Source organism: Monodelphis domestica, chromosome 5 (genome assembly GCF_027887165.1).
Source record: "Monodelphis domestica isolate mMonDom1 chromosome 5, mMonDom1.pri, whole genome shotgun sequence".
NCBI lineage: Eukaryota > Metazoa > Chordata > Mammalia > Didelphimorphia > Didelphidae > Monodelphis > Monodelphis domestica.
In genome coordinates, this window is record NC_077231.1 from 56965530 (window position 1) to 56986815 (window position 21286).

At 34.5% G+C, this 21286-nt stretch overlaps 1 protein-coding gene across 39 annotated transcripts in view; it reads left to right on the top strand.

The window, feature by feature from the left end:
- NAV3 (neuron navigator 3) overlaps positions 1-21286 on the top strand; it is a 1103979-nt gene that overhangs the window by 1016822 nt on the left and 65871 nt on the right. For all 39 annotated transcript variants that reach the window (XM_056798500.1, XM_056798493.1, XM_056798499.1 and 36 more), the window contains 3 exons: positions 1740-1763; positions 4798-4875; positions 16165-16248. In XM_056798500.1, the coding sequence (XP_056654478.1) occupies positions 1740-1763; positions 4798-4875; positions 16165-16248 (186 nt within the window). The remainder of the gene's footprint in view (positions 1-1739; positions 1764-4797; positions 4876-16164; positions 16249-21286) is intronic.

The following is a 21286-nucleotide window of genomic DNA, read 5'->3' on the forward strand; positions in this document are numbered from 1 at the left end:
AAATCTTATGACTGCTCTTGAAATAAAGCATCCAGGCTTTAGCATTTTTCCTGTTGACTTTTTTTAAAACCCTTATTCCTGAAGGGAAAGGAAAAAGGATTTGGGGGGGTTTGTTTGTCTATTTTTACTTATACTTTTGTATCATTTAATCAGGAATAGGTGGGCAATTAAAAACAAAAAGATTGTTTTTCAGTTTTAAAGGAAACTGGTTGAATACAATGAACACAGTTACCTTATTCAGTGGCATTATGCCCTTTCCTGCTTCTGATAGATTGAGGCAGCTTCCAAAAAGTAATAGCTCCCATAACTCATTTCCTAGCATTATTGCAACCCAGCATGAAGAGGAAAACCAGTGCTAAGAGTTTTCCACAATTGAGGCCAAAAACACCCAGCAGGCTACTCCAGCAGTCCTTATTTCCATAAGCTCTTCAGCTAAAGATGTTTATCAGCTAAGTTTAGTCACCACCTCCATACTCAGCTCTCCCATTTTGCTGACTTGTGGCTTAATAAGAAAGACAATAGAAATGTAAGTGGTTGTGATCAGCAAGGTCAGCAAAGTTTTTTGTTGTTGTTGTTTTTACCTCCAACTATTTTTCTGCTTCATTTAAGATACGTCATGAATATGAGAGGATAAGGAATTGGCTTTCCATAGTGGAATTTACAAGCATCTTTGTATCTGATAGAGTTACATTTCCCATAAGTCATTGTGAATGGACCTTAAAATCTAACCTGAAACAGTGGGATTCCCCCACCTCCATTTTTTTTTGCTTCTAAATGATGCTTTGATAAGTTTGCCACCAGTCTCCACCCCCACCCCTTCTTCTTTAAAACCCTTTCAGTCTTCATATCAGTTCTAAGACAGAACAAGGCTTTGTAATTGGAGTTGACTTACCCAGGGTCACATAGCTAGGAAATATCTGAGTTCAGATTTGAACCCAGGTCCTCCCAACTCTAGGACTAGTGTTCTATCAACTGGGCCACCTTGCTGTCCCTATGCTGCCATTCTTAAAAGAAAGGAAACCATTTTTAAGTTGCTAATAATAACTTGATTTTGAATGATATCATTAACATGGTCCTATATCATAGAATCATTGATTTTGACATGAAAAGATTTGTAAAGAAAATATGTAATCCAATGACTTATTTACTAGCAAAGAGAATGATCTCTAACCAAGAGAAGTAAAATGACTCATTCAAGGACAATCAATAACAACAGAGGCAAAGTTGAACCCAGATCCTATGCCTCTAAATCCAGGAACGTTTTCACATTTGTAGATACCATTAAAACTACTTGTTGACCTATAAACATGAAAAAAAAGAAAAAAGCATTCTTAAAATATTATAGTGTAATAAGTTTAACACTAGAAGGAAATTTGGAGATCTAGTCCAATCCCCTCTTTTTACAGATGAGGACATGAAAGCCCAATATGAAATGACCTCTATAATTTCACATTTGGTAAGTGGGAGTACCCAAATTCCAACATGGGTCTCCCTGTCGCAAAGTCCAGACTTCTATTATAACTTATACATCCAGCCAATTTGCTTACATTTCTACCCAATTTATTTTGACAATTTTAACTTAAAACTCATGACTTTTAACATCTTTTTTTAAATTTCCTGCTGATTCATCATGCCCAATGTGCATATGTGCAATTGTCTTTATGTAAGCCCAGAATGCATTTCATTTTTACTGTGTGCTAAATTGCTCTGATTCTGACGTCATACTCTCTCCTTTGCAGGCTGAAGAAAAAGCACATTCCGAGGTAAAATCTATATGATAACCATGATCCTCTTATCATCTCTATTTCTGCCTGTCTTTATCAATCATCTCTACACCTCTGTCATCTTTCCTCTCTATCTCTCTATCCTTTTGTCTGTCTATCATTAGCTCTAGCTCTCTATTGCATGTTAAGAATGCTGTTCCATTTATGAATAATGGAACATTTCTGCCACTAGGGGTCTCCATGAGACAATGGCTGAACAGTTATGGACTCTTCTGTTTACCTGAATATTTTTCTGAAATACTGTAGACAGGTACCAGAATTGTTCACACCAAAAGACCCTTCCAGATGAAAGGGAAATGCTCCAGGCACTTTCACCAACCAGATTTCTGGACTGTAGTCTCCTTTATCTCCATCTTATCCCAATGTTAATTTCCCAGACCCTTGGAATCCCACAGACACGACATTTTTACAGCACAATGAAAGATTTGAAGCCCCTCACCCAAACCCATTTGGTCATTGTCAAAGTCACTTAAGATTCTGATGGCCATTCCATTAGACTTGTGGGGTAAATGCTATACAAAAGCATCAGCATGTACTCCATCGTATTGAAGTCAAATGTGTGCCTGGAGAAATGTGTGTGTTTGCAATTATGTAAGATGTGACTTTGCCATGGGGAACTTTTACTCAGACTGGATTCAAAGAGAAGAAATGATTTTCTGAATGGTTTATGCCAAGCCAACACAACCATAAAGGAGGGCGGGGGGAGAAAAGAAAAGATGAGTTGGTATCTACTCATGCAGATAAATTCCTTCCCTGCAAACCTTATTGAATTATCCTTCTTCAGTATAGGTATTGTTGTTCATGCAATTCTGTGTTTAAAGTTGGTAGACTGAAGCATGTCCATGAAGTCCAAATGCTTAAAGTACTTTCCATGATAAACCTTTTTCTTTTTCTACTAAAAGCCTATAACTGGGTGAAAAGCTTGAAATAGATCAGGAAATATCTAATCTCTTTGCTTCCACAGCAGTTCCAAACTCCTTTTTACTATCTACACTACATAATGGGGTCATTACATTTTTTTTTTATTTTTAGAATAGCATTACTTTTGATGCATGCATTTTAGATCATATCAAACGGATTCTATTCCAAATGTTGTAGATTGAAGTAGAATTTTCTGTTGTAATAGACCACCCACATAAAAATGATTTTTTTTACCTAAATAGCTTTAAATATATACTAGGCATTTATCTAAGATGACTTGGTGGCATTATATCTAGAGATCTAAGAATATTCCTGCAGAGCCCTTTAAAATACATGAAAATACTATAATTGTATTTGCTTATCAGGAAGTATCTCATTTTATATAGTAATAATCTGAGTTTCATTTACAAAAAAATCCTGAGAGTTTTCTATTTTTCTATTTGATCTACAGCTCTCTTCACATAGAACATTACTGTTTTTCTGAAATTATAGTATAAGAAATTATCCCTAAATATGCTTTATTTGAAAATGATATAGATCAAATTCCCAAGTTAATTGATGTTAGACCTTAATTCCCAACTTCATGTGGAAGAGAAAAAGAGAATTTAAAAGAATCATGTCAATAATATTCTTTTTGACTAAAGCAACTTGCCATAGATTCAGCTGGGGGTGTGGGGGGGGGGCAAGAAGGAGAGAAAAGAGCCTTATATGATTAGAAAAAAATTTAACCTTAAAAGCCCAAATCCTTTAAGGAAAAGGCATGTTGAATTCTTAAATGCCCTAAGATTTTCATGAAACAAATAATACTGCCACTAATCACTTAAATTCCATGCCTCATATTGATAATGTTTACTGTGAAGTCAACATGAATTAACCCTTGAAATGAAAGTAACAACAAGTTAGTAAAAATCTTATCTTTATCAGCCATAATATTTTTAAGCTAATGTCTCAGTTAATTTGGGGGAAAGCATTGGTATTAGAAGTTAATGGGTAGCAATTAGTTTAATGGCTCATCTTTTTTAATTAAAAAAAGAAAAAAATACTTTCTTCCCATCTTAAAGAATGGATGTATCATATACCAACACTACTGCCAATCCCATTGAGGTATAATTGAATGAAAATGCTCTACTAGGCAATGTATATGTCCCTAGTACCTTCTAAGTACACATCTTAGAGAAGAAACTTGGTACATGTGAACTATAGGATTTTCTACAGACCTTAAAGAAGTCAAACTTGGATATATAGAAACAGTTAGAAAAAGATCACGGGAGCTCTAAAAGCAGAACATACACACACAAGAATCTAGACATTTTTGCCAATGTAGGACCCAACACAGTGTATTTTTATAATAGTTTGAGACTAATAATGTTCTAAAAACCTTTTATCTAGTGTGGTTTGGTTACTATAAATTAAATAGAAGAGGATAGAAAATAAGAAAGGAAAATACCTTTTTTTGAGAAGGGAGGTAAAGGGGAAAGGAAAAATATTCTTTTATCTTTAACTGTGAATCACGTATAGTTATGTTCTTCCATCTTATTCACCACTCCAGGTATATCATAAATGGAATTTTGGTTTTTCTTTCTCTTAAGATTTGGAATTTTTGTAGGGAGAATCTTAATTTAAATAATGTCCTTTAACTGAGTATATCTCTTCTGAGTGAAACGAATTCACCTGTCCTTAATAAATGAATTAATGAAAATATAATAATCAAGTAGATATTTAACTATACACAAACATAGTTTCATTCATTTTCCTTTACTAATATTTCAGAGTGGAACCCTTCTACATTTATTATTTATTGTGCTTGAAAAAAACTCATTATTTGCTAATCAGTATGTTGGTAACAAACCTCTCTGGATGTAACAAGGTTGACTAGAGATGAAAAAATTTGTCAGTGTTTCCATATTTAAGACCTTTTTAATTGCTAGTGTCATTAGTATTACACCTGGAATATAGTAAAAAATAAAATAAAAGTTAAATTAAATGCCCCATCTATTTTCATCATTTGTCTATTTAATATCTGTTTTATGATGTCACTCATGAGAATGTTAATGAAGCAAATTCAATTCAATTTTTTTCTCCTCAAATTCAGCAAATTCATAAACTACGGAGGGAGCTGGTTGCATCACAAGAAAAGGTTGCAACCCTCACATCTCAGCTTTCAGCAAATGTAAGTCATATTTGGTTTTTTATATAAAATAAATGTTTAGAAATTCCAGTGCTGTGATGTGGGCCTCTTTGTATGAGTATAAGATATTCTTTGCTACTTACTTAATTTTCAAGTGTTTTATTTAATGGACAAGTGGCTAGAGTACCAGATTTGGAATCAGAAAGGCTTATCTATTTGAGTTCAAATATGACCTCAGATAATTACTAGCTGTGTTACCCAGGGTAAGTCACTTGACCTTGTTTGCCTCAGTTCTTCATCTGTGAAAAATGAAATGGAGAAATGGCAAACCACTACAATATCTTTTCCAACAAAACTGCAAATGAGTCTCTAAGAGTTGAACACAATTGAAATGATTAAACAATACTGCACTAAGAGCACTGGAGATACAAGTCAAAACTGAAAAACAACAATAACAGTGTGTGTGTGTGTGTGTGTGTGTGTGTGTGTGTGTGTGTGTGTGTGTGTGTGTGTGTGTGTGTGTGTGTGTGTGTGTGTGTGTGTGTGTGTGATAGAGGTAATAAATCTAAAAAGCTTGGATGGTTCTAGGAAGAAAATAGCCTTACATGCTAAACAGAGAAGTTTGAATTGATCATAGAGGTAACAGAGGGAGCTACTAGAGTTTACAGCCTTTCTTGAATTCTCTACAGTATTTTAAACTTATTGTCTCATCTCTTCTGGTTTTTCTCCTCTCTAAAGAGGACTTCTCATTCCCAATTTTTTGATTCTTCATTCTCATCATGAACACCAATCCTGGGTAGTTCCCCAATGCACTGCCCAAGGCCATCTTTATTTTTATCACTTTTATTATCTCACTTGGTGATCTCATCTGGCTTCTGTGAGTCTTAGTGCAGAAGATTTCCAGATCTGTAAAACCAACCTAAATCTTTCTCTTGAGGGCTTCTTGCTTATCATCACTATCTTTTGGACACAAGCATCATGGTGGTATAGTAGATAGAGTGCTGAGCCTGGAATCAAGGATATCTAATTCAATCTGGCCTCAGACACTAGCTATATAATGTAATAATCATTTAATCCAGTTTGCTTCAGTTTCCTCATCTATAAAATGATCTGGAGAAGGAAATGGCAAACCACTCCACTATCTTTGCCAAGAAAACCCCTACTGGCATCACAAAGTCAGACAAGACTGAAAGAACTGAACAACAAAATTTTTGTACACCTCAAACTAGAAGTCCCATAGATGTCTGAAACACAGTATATCTGAAAGAGTCCCTCTATTTCTCACCAAATCTTTGTCTCTTCTAAAATTAAAGTATATTTTAATTATTAGATTACTTTTGTTCATTTAATTATTAGATTAGGGAATTTAATTATTAGATAATTTTTTACTGTTGAAGGCATCACCATTCCACTAGTGTCTCAGTTTCACAACCTTGGATTCATTTTCAACTCCTCACTCTCATTTACCCTAACAATACCTCTCATTGCCAAATCTTATACTTTTTAACCTCAACATCTTCCCCTTCTCTCCACTCAGACACAACTGTAAGTCAGGCCCCCCTCTCTTTCATCTTGAGCTATTGCTATAGTTTACTTGGACTCCTTCTTCAAATACCTCTCTACCTTTTTTTCCCCTAAAGCATAGATTTTCCTTCTGATCCATTCAATGATCTCCAGTGGCCATCAATTACCTCTGCAATCAAGTATGAACTCCATTGTTTGTTATTTAAAGCTTTTCATGTCCCATTCTTATCTTTGCAGTCCACTTTGTTTAATTGTTTTAAATTCTGTCCAATACCCTCTAACCACATTTGGGGTTTTCTTGGAGAAGATATTAGAGTGGAATGTCATTCCCTTCTCTGTTTTTTGGATATTTAAAAAATATATAAATTTTATTTTTTCCAGATTACATTTCCATGTTCATCATGTTTAAAAGAAGATACATATTACTTACATGAGACAAAAATTCATAGAGGAAACCTTTATTCTCTTCCAGTCATAAACTGACCTGCAGTTCTTTGAATGTGTCTTTATTTCTCCCTTTGTATTCTGTTGTACTCACTTCTGCCTCTTAGTTTTGCAGACTGGGCTCAAATCCCATATACTATAGGAGGCCTTTATTTGTTCAGACAACTGCTAATGTAAGCTCTTCTCTTAGACTACCTTCTAGCCATTCAGAGTATATCTTGGGCATACTTGTTTACATGTCATCTTCATTCTAATGTAAATTCCTAGAAGAGAGGGCCAGTGTTTTTGCCTTTCTTGGTATCACCAAAATGCCTAGTTTGTGGTTACTAAATTAAATTAAGAAATATTAATGATTGGTTGATTGATTTGTGGAATTACTTTTGTAGGATAGATACTTCTTTCAAGGATCTTGCAGTTTAACTGAGGAAAAGATCTCTATATAAATAAGTACAGTAAGATATAGAGGAGAATGAAATAAATGCAAAGGAGAGGTCCAGTTTCACTCGAATAGGATAATTGTCATGTCGTTGGTGGAGGTCAAGGAAGGGATCATACAGGAGATATTTATATTATATGAATTGGGCCATAAGGAAAGTTAGGTCAGTCAATTTAGGCAGGGGAAGAAGGTACCCATTCTTGGCTGGAGGGAATGGCATAATCAGAAACTGGGGAGGTTGAGACAAGAACCAGGAACTGGGGAGTAGCTCAGTTTAGCAGGAATATAGAATTTATGAAGAGAAATAAGAGATAGGCTGCAAATGGGAAGAAATTTAAATGCCAGGATCTTGAATTTTTACTCCCTTGACCAGGTAATTGGAGATATTGCAAGTTTATGGGCACAAAAATGAATGGAACTGAGCGTTGTTACATTAGCAAGATTATGCGGTTGGATTGTAAGATGTGGATTAGGGACAGGATAAACTGAAAACAGGAAGATGAAGCAAGAAGTAGTTTTAATAGTTTAGGTAAGAAAAGATGAGGGTCTCAACTAGAACATTAGATAGAAAAATTCTTTCAATGAACTAGATAAATTAAGGAGGAGGGGCAAGGGTTTTGTGGGCAGAGATAAAAAATGCAATTCAATTCAGTTAACATTTTATTAATATAACTTAAGCTTATATTAGGTGAAATTTATTCCTTTACAAAAAGAACTTTCACTGGCTATATCACCCTGGGCAAGACACTAAATCTCCATTGCCTAGCCCATACCACTCTTCTGTGGTACACAGGATTTATTCCAAGACTGAAGGTCAGGGTTTAAAATAAAAGAACTTTCTATATTATATATATGTGTGTTTGTATGTGTGTGTGTGTGTGTGTATCACATATATATGAGAAGAGATAGTGATTCATATATGACACAATATTGAGTGGTAGGGGTATTCAGGATTGAAAACTATCACGACAGAAACATTGGAAAGTTAAAGTATGGGACAATTAGGGTTTTCTGAGGTGTTAGTTACTCAATCGTGAAAGAGACATGTATGGTCACTGCTATGTTGGGAGACAGATGAACAATTAGTGAGAAGGATGAATTAGGAGGAAGCTGGAGGATACAAGAAGATGCAGCCCATGAATAAAGGATCATAGATTTAGAGCTAGAGAGAACTTTTCTAGCTCCTTCATTTACAGATAAGGAAACAAAAAATATAAATAAAAGGTTTTAATATTAGGCAGAGGATTGGGGAGAGGCAGAAAGGTAAAAGACTCCAATTTTAGAGTAAAAGGGAATTTAGTCAAGCCCTCACATTTTAGCAATATGGAAAATTAAGGTGGGAACGGTATAAAATGGGCTACCCAAAGTTCTATAACTACCTGCTTATAGAAATGAGAATATTAACCATTGTTTCTGATTCCTAGTTCCCATCCACTACTTGATACCATGCTCTATGTTAAGATATGAGTCTTATGAGGGAGAAGAAAGTCTTTCAAGGTATTCCAGGACTTGAATCATTCATAAGCTGATTGTTAACTATAAACAATCCTGGAATGGAGCTAATCAGTCTTAGATCCTTAATGCCAAGATGGATTTCTTGGAGCAGAAAAAAACCCATCACAGATTTTACATAACATTTGATTATTTCCACTCAAGGTGAAGACAGTCTGATCATGGCCAATTTTCATCCATAGTTCATGTTTCATTTCATTCCCTCTGAACTGATCTCTATTGATCTCATTAAATGGATAAGGAGGGGAAAGTTCTATTTTTATTTATTTGTAATGCTCTCTCAACATGAGCCAAGGCATTTTCTTCACATAACTATCTTCACATTTCTGTCTGGCTAAAAAAAAACTATTTATTTTTCTTCTCAACATCTAAGTGTTATGGCTTTTTTATTAGTGTAGACAGTACATATACAATTTAATTCTGCTGAATTCAGCAAGACCTATTAATTTCCAAATCAAATCTGTTGGTCTCTTCTCAGTTGTTATCCTCCTTGACCTCTCATTGCATTTAACATTGCTGATCTTCTGGCCATGGTTTCTTCCCTTTCTCTTATTTCTGAGGTTTAGGATTTAAATTCTTCCCCTTTGGGAGAGGAAAATAGAGAAGATAGGGATGGAAGGATGGAGAGGGAAAAAGTTAAAAGCCACAATACCCCAGCAGTTTTATTTTTTCAAGAAAGACCAGGCTTATCCTTCCTAGCAAGGTTTTTGTTACATTCCAGATTGAAGGATGGGATGCATTCCATTGCCTGTGCCAAGGCCCTAAGATGGGAGATTGAATATGATGGATGGAAACACTGTCTCTAGAATAGGTTTCTGTTTATGATTTTTTGAAGTTCAGCATTTTCTCTCGTTAGTATTTCTCAGTAAGCAAACAAATATAAATTTTAGTTCTAGGAAGGTAGTTTTTAGTTTGACATGCAGATATTTCTATCACTTTCTACTTGCCTGACATAGTTTAGTCAATATTTGGTAGAATGTGTTCAGATTTTCTGCTCTCTCCTCTGAGTGATGGAAAAATAAAAAGGTTGTGAAATTGTACCGAATCAAGGGAACCTCTAGGAAGCACATGTAATAACTTCACTAATACTGTTTTTTAACTCTTTTAAAACTGATGTCCTTTCAGTAAACAGCCAGACAATAGCAGGGGACAAACAGGAAAGGCCACAGGAGAGTCAGTGACTCTTGAGACTCCAAAATTCCTTCCTTCCTTGCTTCCTTCCTTCCTTGCTTCCTTACTTTCTTGATTTCTTCCTTTCTCCCTTCTTTCCTTCCTTCCTTCCTTCTTTCCTTCCTTTTCTTGCTTCCTTCCTTCCTTGCTTCCTTGCTTCTTTGCTCCCTTCCTTTCTTCCTTCCTTTACCTTCCATCTTGGAATCAATACTGTGTATTTGTTCCAAGATAGAAGAGTGTTAAAGGCTAGGCAATGGGGATCAAGTGACTTGCCTAGAGTCATCCAGCTAGAAAATGTCTGAGGCTAGATTTGAACCCAGATCCTTCCATCTCCAAGCCTGGTTATAAATCTACCAAACCACTTAGCTTCCCTACACCATGTCTTTCCATCATGATGTTTTGGCTTATTCAGTAAGTGGGCATTGGCTAATCAGACTTTTATGAATCTTGATCTTCCTTAGCCTCTTGGATAATTCTGAATGTTGCTACTGGTTAAAATCAACATTTTAAAAAACCTTAAATTAATGTGGAATAAGGATGCATTTTCTGTCTTTCATCAGATTAAAATTATTTTTAATATAGTTAAATTAGCCCTGGGAGTGATATTTCACTTGAAAAATGTGTGCTCTTTGTTTACTAGAAAATTTAACATGCTTTTTCATGTTAAATGAACTGACAGTTTTCCCTTCCTCACCACTAGCCACTGACAAAGGGAAATCATAATTTCTCCATTCAGGCTCGAAGTCACATTCAAATTATTTCCCATATATAGGTCAGTTTAAAAGGAAGTGTAACTTTGGATGACTGTAATAGAGATTATTCAAATAATCTAAGTAATCATGGAATATATTCCATGATTATTTTTTAATTTGAAGCCATTGACCAATTCTATATATCCAATGTGGGTATTTTTCATATAGTTGGGAAGTCACTCCAAAATATAAGAACAAACAAAGGCCAAGCTTATCTGAGTTATCTGTTTTATTTGTTCATAGCCCAAGAAATTATCTCTGAGTATCTCTTCAGGCTATTGTGCAGGAATCAGAAATTAAGAATAAATATATATTAATTAACACCCACTCCTTAATGCTTACAAAATATTTTTTCATCTATTACTTTGACAGATTCCATCTAAGTAAAAGCAGCAGAGATTCATCATCACTGGGACAAAATTGAGTACTGGCTATAAACCTTCCTATTGGTCAAAGAAAATTCAGGCTCAAAGCTAGAATAACTCTTCCTTTCCTTCACACTCAGGAAGATCCATAATGTGACATAGCTATCATACATCTATAAAATTTTAAACAGGACATATTCTCCTGTATTATAAATGGCATTGCTTTTTGTTAACCTCATTGGTTTACTTTGTCTTTAATTTTCATCAAGACTATTATAAAGATGAAAATTATCCCTTGGCTTTGCCTTCACAACTTTCTTTTAAATGTCCTATATATCGGCTTCCACTCCTTTTGACATTGAATGGATGGCTGATCTAAATCTTCTCTAAAGTCCCCTTTAGGTCCCAACTAGACTGGAAAAGTTCTATTTCTTAAATGTACCATTCGGGTCCAAAGGTTAACCCTTGTGTATTAACATTGAAATTCAAAAAAAGGATATAAATACCTACTGCATATAGATCATTGAGCTGGGGAAGATGGGAAATTTAATAAGTCTAATGAGGAGAAAATAATAATAATGGCTCCAATAGTTTTGAAAACATTTTTAGTTTCATTTATACTATATCATTTATAGTATATAATAGTAGTAGCTTGAAAAGAAATTAGTGCTCCTAAAAGATGGAAAGGAAGAAGGAACACATTCCAGAAATGGGTGGTGCCTTCTTTTAATATATAGATTTCGGAGATGGAAAGTTAAATTCAAGATAAAAGTTTTTCTGTGAGGTTGAAAAAGGTTCATTGTGGCATATCTTGAACACCAGGAGGGTTTTAAACTTTATGTGAGAATCCATAGGGTAAAGCATAAGGGTTTTGACTATGGAAGTGACCCATTTAACTTTCTTCCTTTAAGGAATGTTATTTTGTTGTATAGTTGATCAGAAAACTGAACCTCTGTCTCTCTATCTCTCTGTCTATCTCTCTTTCTCTCTCTGTCCCACCCCCAAAACCTCAGGCCAAACAAAGCTGATGAGAATCTGTGCACAGGTTTACTCAAAGCATAAAAATTATTTTCTTTACTGCTCTGAAGTTTCCAAAATAGCGCAATAACCCCCCTACTACCATAGGTTAATCTTTATAATAACCCATTTCTCTAAAGCAATAATCATTGCTTTTATGGTTTTCCTCTTGCTATTTTGATGAAATAGGCAGCAGTAGAAGAAGTAGTTTATTCAAGTTTGTGCGCAATTGCAATGACAGCTTTATAATTAAACTTTAAAACCCACAAATTCCTAATCTTTAGGGACAATGCTTGCTTATGGTCTGATTTGGATAGTGAACTCACTTATCCTTATAATTCCAAGGAGTCTTAGAAGATAAATTTTTGGAATATAGCCTTTTAGCAATAAACAGCTTCCCTTGGAAATTTCCTTTATGAAAATTTAACAAATCTTAGGGTTTATTTTGCTGTGAAATAGTTTGACTTGGATGTATTCAAAAGATTTAAGTAATAGGATAAAAATGTATTTATGTTCTTTATGCAATAACCTTATTAATTTTTTCTGGCCCAAGGTACATGTTTACATGGAAGAATGCATTTGATTTTATTGTTTCCTCTAATCCTCTGGGCATGAGAGTACAAAGATAATAGAATAATTAATTGAAATAATATTTTAAATGATACATAAAATTCATACAGTGCTTTAAAGTTTGAAAAAATAGTTTATATACATTAGACAATAATGGGAAACAGGTCATTCATTTGTTATCTTTCTAATTTTATAAATCAGGCAAATGAGTCTCATGTTAAATTACTTGCCAAAAGGCAAACAGGGAATATTACAGATTTATCTTGCAACCAAGGCTCCTTGACTTCTGAGCCCAAAATTCTATGCCCTATTTCATATTACCCCTTTGGCAAAGTTAATGAATATGTAATCTTTCAAATAGTCTTCTTTATATTCCTATAAATGACAAAAGAATTGATTATTTTGTAGAGTGCCCTCCTTTGACATCTGAATGTGCATACCAAATCTTTTTCAGGAGTGTTTATTTTGATCAGACTTATAATCCTAGTTTCTTCTATATTTATTTGAGGGAAGTTTTGAACTTGGGATCTCAAATTATTTATTATACAAAAATTATATCTCTTCTCCCAATGAATGTATACACCAAAGGTGACAGTGATCATTTAAGAAATATGTAAAGCATTAGAGAGGACAAAAATTACCCAAAGCTATAATTTTTTTACCAATTTTGGCCACTTCCCTCCTCATCCCAATTCCTGATTCAATTCTATTAAACTAGACATGATTACTATATAGTATCCTAGTAAATACCCACTTTCGTCACTCAGCTGTATGTTCAGAACAATGAATTAAGTGGGAATATTTATTTTAGAGAAAGAACTAAGCCATCTATGAGTCTTTATGTGAGTATTTGAAAGTTATAAGCCTTCTGACTATTAAAGAATTTATTATATTTCCTTTTCTTGCAAAGAATTTAGGAAGAAATTCCTAATTTCACATTCCTACTGCTTTGTTTATTATTTATCAGTGCACTTTCCTTTTTGGATGAATAGTGAATGTATATCAGAGACTGAACAATGACCCCCCTCCCTTTTTTTCCATTCCTATTGAACATTTCTCTCTTGTTTACACAGCTCTCTTGAAAAAAAAAAGAAACAAACAAAACAAAATTTCATGTAAATCCACAAGCAATAGTTTAATTTTTAAAGAGAAATATTCCCCTGGATATATATTTATAAGAAACTGGAAATTTCTCCACTAGTCCACTATTGAAATTCAGTTCATCTTATAATAAACAAAAATTGCTTAGTTGTGCAATTATTTGACAAAAGTGGAATAGTATTGATAACAGAAATCACCATCCCTGATGACACTGCTGTTGATTATTATAAAATTGTAGTGAAAGGTTAATAAGCACTTCTTTCCCAGATTCATCACTGTATCAATTATCTGGAAGGACTTTCCTAAGTATTTTGTCAGAATATGATATTCTGTCTTTTCTTCCCTATTTCTAGGGAATTAAAAACAGTCTGGTTTAAGCTATGACTTAGGAATAAATATAGAGTTTGAGTGAAGCCTGGATGAACAACATTCTCTATAGCCATGTCTCTTCTTCCCCACTACCACCCCTCATCATCCTCTTTCCTGAAAGTCAGGAGTCAGAAACTGAAAGACTAGAAGTAAACAAAACACTGGGAATGAAAGTCTAATCCATGAAAGAAAGAATGCTAAGCCAGTAATGACTGATGGCTGCTTCTATCCCTTAAATATTGGTTGTAATACTTAGGAAAGCTTCATTGGTTCACATTTGATAATTAGGGGGCTCATAAATATCATCCTTTCTAGTCTTTTATTTTATAGATGACGAACTGAGCCCTGAGAAATTGAATATCTTAGCATATGAAACCCCAGATTTTCTATAAACCAAAATGAGTATTAATCATTAGAATATATTAATGTTACAGATCATGGTATCTCTTTTTTTTCAGATACTTAAAAATAGAATAATTTTTTAATTCTATTTCTTCCCAAATACAGGAGGATGGAAAGATTCCAGATAAACTCTTTGGATGAAAACATTCTCAATATTCTTTACTTTTAGTTATGTTGTGGTTTAATATCTAAGTATGCATAATGTCTTTTATCAAAATACTTCTTACTTGTGTGTTGTTTTTATCAGGTCTTCTTAACTTTCTTGACTCATAAACAAGAAAACTTTGATAAAATATTATATTTAATAGATACTTTAAAAAATGAAACAACTCTTCCTGATTAAATGTTGTTCAGTTGTGTCCAACTCTTGTGAATGCATTTGAGGTTTTCTTGGCAAAGATATTGGAGTGGTTTGCCATTATCTACTCCAGTTCATTTTACAGTTGAGAAAACTGAGGCAAAAAGGGCAAAGTGTCTTGCCTACAGTCACACAGATAGTAATTGTCTAAGATCTGATTTAAACTCAGGAAAATTAGTTTTTCTGACTTCAGGCCCAGCACTTTGCCTACAGCTGGATCCATAGTACTTAGTATCACAGGTACATATATATTTTTTCCTCCAATGAATTGAATTTTTTTTTGGTGTATTAGTGTTTAAGGTCATAATACAAAAGAAATGTTTTTTTTATTGTATCTTCTCTGAAGTTTTAAATGAAATCGCCAAGTCTAAAAAGAAAAACAAGTTTAAAAAAATGCTGCCGAATGAGTGGGATTTCCCATGAATAGCTGTTTCTTGCCTCAATTGGAAGAGGAGGAAAAAAGAACTGAACCCTTTTATTGAAAATGGTTTTGAAAGCAAAGATAAATTTTGTAGGCTCAATTCTTTGAAACTAGAAAAAGAAGAAAGCTAATGTTATGTCTGACAGCAGATGTCTCACACTTGAAGATGATTGTTAATGCAGAAAAGTTAACTGTATTGTCAAAGGTCATTGGGGGAGCATAAAACTGGGAGACATGTTCTCCTAGACCATTTGAACAATCTCCTTTAGAGCTTTGCTTCTGGAAAGTTGGCCACTTAGAACTATGTCCAGCAAATTTCAGTGTCAGCTCTTTCTGTCATGGGGGAATCAGAAGGAGTGAGTAATTGTAAGGTTCTATTCCCACTAGTATTAGAATTCAAAGGAGCTGTCCAGGGACTGAAAGAATGAGCTCATAGAGTTGGAAAATGGTCAAAGAAAACTTACATCAAAAGAAGATTAAAATAGCACTTCTCTTCAGAACATACATCTAGAGGGTATTGAGTACACAGCTCTCATTTTACAGATGAGGAACCTGAGGCACAGAAAGGTAAGGAGAATTGCCCAGGGGCACATCTGTAATAAGATTCTGCATTAATTGAATGCAGATCCTTCTAATACTAATAGATTATAAGCTCCTTTAGGGCAAGAACTACCTTTTGCCTCCTTTTATATCTCTAAAGCTTAGCATAGTTTCTGGAATGTATTAGATACTTAATAAATATTTAAAGTCCAGCATAAAGATTATGAGTGTGGTGTAGCTAAAGATAATATCTGATAATAAGCATTTATCCAATGAAGGTTATTCTTCCATTCACCCATTCACATAAGACTTGGATAACATTTAAAATATTTCTTCCATTTCTTTCACAGGCCCATCTCGTAGCAGCTTTTGAAAAGAGCTTAGGGAATATGACTGGCCGACTACAAAGCTTAACCATGACAGCAGAACAAAAGGTATGTTTATAGCAATTGATTCTAAGACATAGAAATTGTATCAGGCAGATGAGTGTTTAAACAATAGAAAATGTATCTTCCTTTTACAGACTTTGACAGTAGGGCTTCATAAAGCTCTGGCTGGTAGTAGTCCAGATTTTCTCATTTGTGCTGTCACAAAGAAGTTGGAAGATAAAAATCTTTCACTTATAGATTTTAATTAAAGAGATTGACTTCCAATTTAACCCATACTGAAAGAATTGATGGGAAATTTTTTTAGTTTTCTCAAAGAATTTCTCTACTGTCCTCAGACTATTATATGTTAAAGAAAAGAAATACTGTTAACAGAGAGGAATTATGATTTTTAGGAATTTTATAACTGAAAAAATATATCTAGACAAGACGTAAAAAATAGTAAAACATAGTAAGTTCCCATTTATAGGAAGGAAAGAAATAAAAGCATTTATTAAATGACTACTATGTTTTGGGTGCCAGGTACTATGCTAAACATCTTACTACATATATTATTTCATTTGATCCTTAAAACAATCCTGGGATGTAAATCTGTTAATTATGTCCATTTTGCAGTTGAGAGAACTGAGGCAAAAAGAATTGAAGTGGCTTGTCCAGAGTTCATAAAATTAGCAAATCTGTGAGACTTTTAATTTGAGTCTTCCTGACTCCAGTCCTAACATTCTATCTATCCATTGTGCCCACTGACTACCTCTCTAGCAATGATAGCTAGTAAAATAGTATTGGCTCATTTCCTAAACAGAAATCAATTAAATTTTGACAAGCATTTATTAAGCAGATACTAAGCACTATGATAAGCACTTGAGATACAGGGATAAAATTAAAATATCTCTACTCTCATGGACGCAAAACAACAGCATCTTTGCCATGAAAAATTGAAATGGGATCTCAGAGAGTTAGAAAAGAATGAAAAGGACTGAATAAAACCAGATATAAAGAGGACAGCACTAACAACCGGGATGAATAGAATGGACCTCATATAGGTGATAGTATCAGAGTTGAGCCTGGAAGGAGGGAGCCAGGGATTTCAGGCAATGAAGGTGAGGAGGCAGAGTTTTCCAAGAACAAGTGGAACACTTTGACTGGAACATAGGAAACATGAAGGAGATAACATTATTCTGGAGGGAAAGTTTAATAAAGAAAAAACAACTACTAAAAAGCTAAACTAAAAATCCAACTTTGTACTTTCTCTGAATTAACTTTTAGTCTAGCCTAGGTTAAGGTACCAACATTTTGTTATTCAGTCAGTTTAGTTGTGTTTGACTGATGTTTTCTTTCTTTCTTTTTTTTTTAAACCCTTACATTCCGTCTCGGAGTCAATACTGTGGATTGGCTCCAAGACAGAAGAGTGGTAAGGGCTAGGCAAGGGGGTCAAGTGACTTCCCCAGGGTCACACAGCTGGGAAGTGTCTGAGGTCAGATTTGAACCTAGAACCTCCCATCTCTAGGCCTGGTTCTCAATCCACTGAGCCACCCAGCTGCCCTCTGACTGATATTTTCTTGACAAAGGTAGTGGAGTGAGTGGTTTGCTATTTCCTTCTCTGGTTTATTTTGGTTTATTTTTACAAAAGAGGAAAGTGAATCAAATAGAGTTAAATGACTTACCTAGGGTCATACAATTAGTCAATGTCTGAGATAGGATTAAAATTCAGGTCTTCCTGACTCTGGATCTGGTTCTTCATTCACTATACCTCCTAGCTGTCAAAATATTCACATAGGTAACTATAATAAAAAATTAAATGGTAAATACATTGGAAAGGTACAGAAATACTAAAGTACTTTGTAAAGTGTAAGGTAGAAAGATCATTACTGAAAGAATAGCATCAAGAAGGATCTTGCATTGAAATGTGTGCTAAATAATGAGTAGAAAAACACTTTTGAAACCCTTAACTTCTATCTAAGAATCAATGTTATGTTTTGATTCCAAGGCACAAGAGAAGGAAAAAACTAAGGAAGGGGGGCTAAATGACTTGCCCAAGATCACAAAGATAGGAAGTAACTGAGGTTTTATTTGAACCCAGAACCTCCCATCTCCAGGTGGCTAGAAATTTAACAAGCAATGACAAGGAATTCAGAGTAGGGATATATGGAAGAGCAAAGATAAAGACATTGAGGAGGCAGGCAGACCTCTGAATAAAGAAGGTCTTGAACATAGTAGATAATAGGAAGAATGGCTAGTTGTCACAGTGAATAGCTAGATGTCACAGTGTATAGTGTCAATACTTGAGTCAGGAAGACAGTTCAAATCTGACCCCAAGTACTTTCTGGTTTTGTGACCCTGAACAAGTCACTTAATCCCATTGGCCTCAGTTTTCCTTATCTGTAAAATTTAATGGAGATAGAAAATGGCAAAAACCACTTTGGTAGCTTTGCCAAGAAAACCCTAAATGGGATTAAAAAGAATCCAACATGTCCTAAAAATAATGAACACCTTAAAGATATTACACAAGGGTTAAAGGGTAGTGAGTAAGGAATGTTATTTTAGTAGTTTTTACCAGCTAGGTGAAGAAGTGGATAGAAGGCTAGACTTGGAATCAGAAAGTCCTGAGTTCAAATTGGGGCTCAGAATAGCTGTGAAACCCAGGTTAAGTAATTTAACCTCTGTCTGCCTCATTTTCCTCATCTGCAATATCATCTCATTTGATCTTCACCATTATTGTGAAAGATATATTCTATTATTATCAACCCCATTTTACAGATGAGGAAATTAAGGCAAACAGAGTTTGACTTGCCCAAGATCACTTAGCTATTATATGAATCCAGTTTTGAACTCATGTTTTCCCAACTCCAGGCCTGGCATTCTATCTACTGTACCACCTACCTGCCAAGTGTTCTAGCTGCTGGAATTCCAAAATTCACACAAGTACTTGGTTGAAACCCAAGTTAAAACCAAGTTTTGCAATATGGAGATGCTTTTAATCTGAAGTCTAACTGACAGCTTTTTGCCACTTGTCCAACCTGACCAATCTCACCAATTTCAGAAGGAGCCCTGTAGAATGTGCATGTTTGAAATTCGATTTCCTGGGATAAGGGAATGACCAAAATCAGGCACAAATGGTTAAATCTACTTTCTTGTTGAGTGGGATTATTTAATATAGCCCATTAAAATGCCAGCCTTTATTAAGTATCTCCTCCGAACTAGGCACTGGGGAGACACAGAGAAATATCCTCAAGGTGTCCCAAATAAAATCATTCTAAAATCACTACCGTTTCTGCTGAGTTGTTCTCTCTGGCCATACTTCTCTGACAAATTCAGTTATTCATGTTATTTCCTAGCCAGAGATAATAAAATTTTATCATCAGCATTGTGGAAAGTGCTTGCCTTCCTATGTTCTATATCACTTGAGGATATGCATTGAGTACTTTTCCATGATGATGGCTAATGGTCCCAATGGATAGCAACTTGTCATTCCATGTTGTTTATAATCTTAAGGATTTCCATTTCTTTTGCTCATTCTGATGTTACTGATAGTATAATGAAGCAGGCTTTGAATAAGCATTAATATCCTGAGCTCTATAATGCAATCATATAATTAGAAACAATCTTGTCAATGGATTCCAAGGCTGATTAAAAGTTTATTTGTTTATATTATAAGGAAAGTAGCAGAAAGAGACAACTAGGCAGCCTTCAGATTTGTGATTTTATCACTGAAGGGAACTTCACTTATGGACATTACTTCCAACAATGCATATGAGTAGCTCATCTGCTACTTATATTTTCAGATAGTTGTCTGGAGTTAAAAGACATGGCTATGGTCTCACAGGCAGTTTGTGCCAGTGTCAGGATTTGAACTCAATTCTAAGTGACTCTAAGGACAGGAATCTATTCATTATGCCATGCTATGCTATTCAAAAATTCTTGCATTTTTCATAGCTATTTTCTTAATGAAATAAAATATTTTTATGGCATTTAGTATATAATATATACATATAATATCTATACAAATCTTCCTGTCTATCTGTTGATCTTTTCTAGCTATCATTTGTCTATTAATCTATCTATCTTTGACTACACACACTCACACATGAACACACATACAGGAAAAAAGAGAAATAGAACAGGAGAGAGATGGAATGAAAAAAAAAGAAGAAAGAAAAGGAAAGAAAGATAGATATGTAGAGAACTTATATTGAAGAAACTCCCTTTATCAATGCAGATTGGCAACTAGTTGACAACTAAAATTCTTATAGTCTCATCTTGGTCCGTGTTAGTTTAAGTGATTTGCCTAAAATTACAAAGCCAGTATGTGTCAGAGGTAGGTCCTATTGGTGCCAAGGCCAGCCCCTTCTAGATAGAACTAATCATGTCTAAAAAAATGCTTTCTATATGCAAGATATTAGAATGAGAAAGCTAATAGTATCAATACGTAAAGTACCATAACTGTGAGATAAAATGGGATCATTTAGGTCTCAATAATCTGTTCTCCTACTCTGAACTAGATTCTTGTGTCAAGAGATCCTCTCATCACACCTTTTTTCCCTTTAGTTTCAATAACATCATAAATTTTAATTTTATTGGAATTACAATATTCTAGTTGAGAGACCTTATAATTATTATTTTTAAATGAGGGAAATATATTTTTAAAAATAAACTAGTCTTCAGAGATTTGTACCTCTGGGAAAGGATCAGCAAATTTATCCACAAGCCTACAATGCACTACAAGGTGCCAGGTACCATGCCAAGCTTTCATGGTACAAATTTTAAAAAATGAGATATAGTCAATGCCATTAGGAGGTTTTATCCTACTTGTCCACAAATCTTCATCTGGTATTGTCCCAGACAATCTGGCCTCTTGTTTCCCATCAAGTTCTATTAGTTTCCTGATTTTTTGAGAACTTAGTTATATTTGAACTTAATAAATCTTTTTGGCAAAAATGGCAATCAAGGGTTAGCATAAAGAACATGCCACAAAGTCAAAAGTACATAGGTTCAAGCCCTATAGTCTTCACTCCCCCAGGGACTGAGACTGTAAGTGGCAGGGTGGTTGTTAAACAGCTTCATTGGAACATTGGAAGGTGTTACTTCA